A 6,106-nucleotide genomic window follows, 5' to 3' on the forward strand; every position below is an offset into this window, starting at 1 on the left:
AAATTTCATTCATTAATTCAATTTAGTCTCTTTCTCCAACTCTCATCTAAGTAAAATATATTAAAAATACTTATATCAGTCTCACATCAAACATTTAAAAGGCATTAAAAAGAATTTAACACATTTTCTACTTAAATTAATCGTGAGATACATTAAATATATATTATTTACAGAACAAACACCATCAAAACCTTTAATTCTATTATTGAGAGAGGCAAATACATATTATGTTTGCCTATTTGATTGGTAGTAAATAAGTAAACTCCAAAACTTATAAATTAAACTAAAACAACATACCATAAAGGAAAACATACCTAATTGGTTTAGAAGGAAACATCCAAAACTAAATGAAGCAACATTTTCTAAAATGGAATTTTTGAATAATTTTGCCAAATAAGAATATAAAAAAATAAAAAATTAATTTTAAAAAAATTGAATTCCATTATTTGTTGGAAGCACAGCGCATAACCATGTATGCATTCTCTCCTCGTTCACAGAGCTTTCTGTCTGATTATTGTGTGTCCTACAAGCCAGTCAAACTCGTTTCAGTCCCTAAGCCCACCCCATCTCTCTCTCTCTCTCTCGGAAAAACCCCACCACCCCAATGTATTTGAATTTATCAACATTTTACTTTCTATTTTTTATTTTTCCCCCCTCCTATCCCTCGACATGTGGTTGTGGGGGTCATTTATCATTTTTACTCTCGATCACGCACCAATAATACTCTTTTCAAACAGTAACAACGGTGAAGCAAACGTCGACCTTCACTCCTCCACTCCCTATGTCTCCGCACCTTCAAGCCTCGGCTCGTTCGAGTTCGAATTTTCTTGTGGGTTCTCACCGAGCAGTATGAGTTTGGCCGACGAGTTGTTCTTGAATGGTCAGATCCGACCGATGTCACCACTACGAACAACACAGTTCCAATGGCAAGAACATGAAGAAAATGAGGCCTCTCATCATCATCATCATCGCATTCTGGAGTTGGAAGATTCTGAGAACAAAGAAGCTGAAACTCCGTCGATCGAGACAACACCGTCAGGCTTTGCTTCGTCTTCAAGGTCTTCATCGTCTGGAAGGAACTCGAAGAAGTGGATATTCAAGGTCTTCACTTGCTCATCATCTTCAAGGGGCGAGAAGGAAAAGAATCGCAAGGAAACGGAAACGCAAAAGCAAAAGCAAAAGCAAAAGCAAAAGCAAACAAGTTCTCCCAAAAAAACCGATCAAGCGTAGGGTTCCACCGTCGGCTCACGAGTTGCATTACACTGCGAATAGAGCACAAGCGAAGGAGATGAAGAAGAAGACCTTCTTGCCCTACTAGCAAGGACTGCTCGAATGTCTAGTGGTTAGCGTTTGGGTTGTCGAGTAATTTTATTTGTTACTATACTCTGGATTGTAATTTAAGCTCCTGTATAGAAGCCTTTGTTCCAATCACCATTGATGATTTTGCTTCTTTAGCTATGAAGATATTATTGGGTATTTTTCTTTTTATTTAAATTTTTTATTTCAGTGCTTTTCTGGGTTTATGATGAATTGTATTTTAAATGGTTACTCAAAAAAGAATAAAAAGGCAAACAATAAAGTTATATGTACTAATTGATGTTGCATAGTTTTATAAGTTTTGATTCTTTGTAATTTGTATATTGGGTACATTGGGTGAGATCTATAATTTTAAAGTGATAATATCATAACATATGATGATACACTAATTGATATATTAATTGATGCGTGTAGTGCCATTAAAAAGCAAAATAGATTTGAATGGTTTTCTATGTTTATCAATTGTATTTTAAATGGTTCTTGGATGGAAAATAGTTTTAAATCTTTAGTACTGTACGAGCAAGAAATAATCTTCTCGTATAATCCTATTGATCAAGTTCGCGCTTCCCCAAACGACGTCGCTTTACTCTCTGAAAATGCAAACGTGAGCTAGCCGGCGGGTGTGTGCCGGATACCTCTCCGATGCCTAAGTCAGCAAAATAGACAAATAGGCAAAAACTCTATGTATTCGAGAATCAAAGTTGTGTTACCTCTCCATAGGTGATGTTGTGAGCTTTTTATAGGTTCCGTGTGGCATAATCCAAGTAGGACTCTTACTCCTCCATGTAGAGTCCTCGTAGGAATCACCTTCCTAAAAGATAATGCTTATCTTTCAACACCCCCTCACTACTTAAACCAAGTGAGATGGTTCTACCATGGTTGGATGTCAATACGACCGAGATAACATGGCTATGCTAAAGCCGCAGACTAGACCGAGCTCCCACTAGCTCGGTTCTTCCTTCCACTGCGTGTACCTCGGTTAGACATATTCCAACTGGGTTGTCTGAGACCGCACTAATCACATCGAGCTTGGACCAAGCTAACCAATAGCAAGGTTCTGAGGAAAGCTCAACATACTTTGGCTCAATATGGTATGACCGAGCTAACTGTTACCGTTCTGAGTGTGGTGACCGAGCTAACTGCAGAGCTTTCTTGGACCGGGCTAACTTCTAGGCCCTTTTTCTTAGCCCTTCTTACTGTGGTCCACAGAATGACCCATTACCCAGCTCGGCCCAATTTACACATAAATTACCCTCTCAAGTATACACTTTATTTGATGGAAAAAATTGAAAGAAAAAATGTATTGTTATTTCTGATAGCATCATGTTGGATTGGAAGTCTATTACAATTTTGCAGTTTTCATGGAATTGTATTTAATATATTACTTTATTATTTTTTCCCCCTTCACAGAGAATTAGGGAATGGAGATTTGTGAGAGTGAAGCATAGAAAGTAGATTTGTATGGTTTGACACAAAATTTGTGAACATGTCTCCTTCCTCTTGGATCACATCCTTTTCATGCTCAAGCTCTGTGGCACAATCCTCAGAGGACACAGCTCTTTCACCCATCTTTCAATGGCTGAGGTTCATCTTCCTCTCACCATTCCCTCAAAGAGCTCTTCTATCTTCTATTGATATCCTGTTTTTGCTAGCACTTACTGTGTTTTCAATTCAAAAACTCTATTCTAAACAAGCCTCTCATCGAAATGGAAGAGCTGTTGTTCATCGAACTACTTTGTGGTTTAAACTGTCTCTAATTGTAACAGTTCTATTAGCATTGGCATACATAATTTTGTGCATTCTGGCATTTGTTAGAAATACCCCAGTTGGAAGATAAGCTAAATCATGTAACAATTACAATATTGATTGTCCATGAGAGGAGATTCCAAGCCGTTTCTCATCCTTTGCCGCTTCGAATTTATTGGGTTGCAAATTTCATCATCATTTCTCTGTTCAGTGTTTTCGGGGTTATTCGTGTAATCCCTATAGAAGAACTTGATTTTGTTTTGAGACTGGATGATATAATTTCATTCATTTCTTTTCTGTTATCAATTGTACTCCTTATGGTTGCCATAAAAGGATCAACCAGGATTACTGTGAGGAGCGAATCCGATTCAGTTATGGATGTAGAACCTGAATTATATGAACCCTTATTGAATGGATGCAATGTGAGTGGCTTTGCCAAGTCTTCTATCATTTCAAAAGCTTTTTGTCTTTGGATGAATCCCTCACTGGGTAAGGTCTATAAATCTCCTCTCAAGTCTGATGATATCCCAGCCCTTTTGCCAGAACATAGAGCTGAAAGAATGTCTGCACTCTTCGAATTGAACTGGCCGGAGCCTCATGAAAAATCGAAGCACCCTGTTCGAACCATGCTGCTTCGGTGCTTCTGGAGGGAATCGCTTTCACTGCCTTCCTTGCAATTGTGTGTCTTTGTGTCATGTATGTTGGGCATGTTCTTATTCAGGGTTTTGTTGATTTCACTCTCCTCATTGCTAAATTTGTGGAAGTTTTGACCTCTCACCAATTCAACTTTAATTCTCAAAAGCTTGGAATGCCCATTCAATCTGCCCTCATTACTTCTTTGAACAAGAAGGGCATGAGGATGTCGTGTTCGGCTAGACAGGCTCATGGGGTTGGATAAATTGTAAATTACATGGCAGTAGATGCTCAGCAGCTCTCTGATATGATGCTGCAGCTACATGCTGTATGGCTTATGCCACTGCAAGTTTCTGTTGCCTTAATACTTCTGTCTCGCTGCTTTGGTACCTCGACAATTACAGCTCTAGTTGGGCTTGTAGTGGTTATGTTGTTTGTTTTGATAGGCACTCGAAGGAACAACTGGTTCCAACACAATGTGATAAAAACCGGGACTCTAGAGAGAAGGTGACAAATGAGATGCTTAATTACATGCGCATAATTAAGTTCCAGGCATGGGAAGAGCACTTCAACAAACGAATTCAATCGTTTCACGAATCAGAATTTGGGTGGCTAACCAAGTTCATGTACTCAATATCTGGCAATATCATCGTTTTATGGAGTACACCGGTACTTATATCCACTCTTACCTTTGGTACTGCAATTTTGTTGGGGGTTCCACTCAATGCAGGGACTGTTTTCACTACGACAACACTCTTTAAGATTCTCCAGGAACCAATCAGGACTTTCCCGCAGTCTATGAACTCAATATCTCAAGCAATGATCTCTCTGGCGAGGTTGGACAAGTACATGATAAGTAAGGAGCTGGTTGATGAGTCAGTGGAGAGAGAGGAAGCTTGTGGGGGTGGGATTGCAGTGGAGGTGAAAGACGGAGCTTTTAGCTGGGATGATGAAGGTGGGGAACAAATTATAAAAAATTTAAATTTGCAGATCAAAAAAGGTGAGCTTGCAGCTATTGTTGGGACCGTTGGATCAGGGAAGTCTTCTCTCCTGGCTGCAATTCTTGGCGAGATGCACAAAATATCCGGGAAGGTCTGAATTTTCATGTTTTTTTAGGGTATTTTTTCTTTCATTGCTTTGTATTTATTGGTTAATTTTATAATTTAACAAGCATATCTGATTTTACTCTTTAACAGGCTAGGGTTTGTGGCACCACTGCCTATGTTGCGCAGACATCATGGATTCAAAACGGGACCATTCAAGATAACATCCTATTTGGTTCACCAATGAATAAGGAGAAGTATAGGGAAGTTATTAGGGTCTGCTGCTTGGAGAAAGATTTGGAAATGGTCGAGTTTGGAGATCAGACTGAAATTGGAGAGCTTGGCATAAACCTCAGTGGTGGTCAGAAGCAGCAGATGCAACTTGTTAGAGCTGTTTATCAGGATTGAGATATATATCTTCTTGATGATGTATTCAGTGTTGTAGATGCTCACACTAGGTCTGAAATATTCAAGGTGACAATAAGGTTTACTGTATTTATTAGAATTTCCCCCCCTAGTTTATGCATTTCATTGATACGACACTATTCATTTCTATACATATGAAATTGTGGAGATAGGTTCATCATTGAAAGCAAAGTCCTGCCAAAATTTGGTTCTTAACATGAGGAACCTGAATACTTACAATTTTGCTTGAAAACAATGAAATATAAGGCTAAATACTACTTTGTTTCATTTTAAAAAAACAAGCCCTTGATGTGTGGCAAATTTTGGATGCATTAAATGTTGCCACTTGTCAATGCTTTTACATGCTTCGTGCTTTTTCTACAAACAATTCTATTAGATTTTGACTAATTATATCGTTTAAGACCTTTACTTCTCTCACAATGTTGTTAAACAAACTGAGAAACATATGATTTTCAGTTATTGTTGGTGAAGTTAATTAGAAATTTTTAACCAAGTCAAAACAGTACTTTTCATGTGATGAAACTTAGCTTAAAATTTTCTTCATGCTTGTCTGGCAGGAATATGTGAGGGGGGTCCTCAAAGATAAGACCATTCTACTCGTAACTCACCAAGTTGACTTCTTGCATAATATTGATCTTATCTTGGTAAGTATGATTCATTATTCAAATCTCAACACAAATTTCTTTATTTTTATTTTTATTTTTGCCTGAAATATTGACCTCTATTTTTTCTTCTTCAAAACCAGGTAATGCGAGATGGGGTAATTGTGCAATCTGGAAAGTACAATGATATTCTGCAATCTGGCGTGGATTTCCAAGCGCTAGTATCTGCTCATGAAACCTCCATGGAACTAGTAGTAGCGAGAACTACCATGCCCAATGAGAACTCCCCCAAACCACCAAAATTTAGGCTTTACAGCTTGTATGTTAATTTGTAACTGC

The 6,106-nt window shown here is 38.1% G+C and overlaps 1 protein-coding gene and 1 pseudogene across 1 annotated transcript; both read left to right on the top strand.

Annotated features, from left to right (window-relative positions):
• The first annotated feature begins 894 nt into the window (after positions 1 to 894).
• LOC114295790 (uncharacterized) lies at positions 895 to 1,318 on the top strand. The gene is made up of 2 exons (XM_082897202.1): positions 895 to 1,101; positions 1,226 to 1,318. Exons 1-2 carry the CDS (start codon positions 895 to 897, stop codon positions 1,316 to 1,318), a joined length of 300 nt encoding a protein of 99 aa, XP_082753328.1.
• A 1,421-nt stretch (positions 1,319 to 2,739) lies between these two features.
• On the top strand, positions 2,740 to 6,102 carry LOC145788980 (ABC transporter C family member 14-like; annotated as a pseudogene).
• The last annotated feature ends 4 nt before the right edge of the window (positions 6,103 to 6,106 follow it).

Source organism: Camellia sinensis, chromosome 12, assembly GCF_055761805.1.
Source record: "Camellia sinensis isolate YWXY chromosome 12, ASM5576180v1, whole genome shotgun sequence".
NCBI lineage: Eukaryota > Viridiplantae > Streptophyta > Magnoliopsida > Ericales > Theaceae > Camellia > Camellia sinensis.

What these genes read in the sequence shown, in the direction of transcription:
- LOC114295790 (XM_082897202.1), top strand. Translation starts at nt 895, where the DNA reads ATGTCACCACTACGAACAACACAGTTCCAATGGCAAGAACATGAAGAA. An exon ending in CGAAGAAGTGGATATTCAAG is followed by an intron (nt 1,102 to 1,225) that starts GTCTTCACTTGC and finishes AAACCGATCAAG; the next exon opens with CGTAGGGTTCCACCGTCGGC.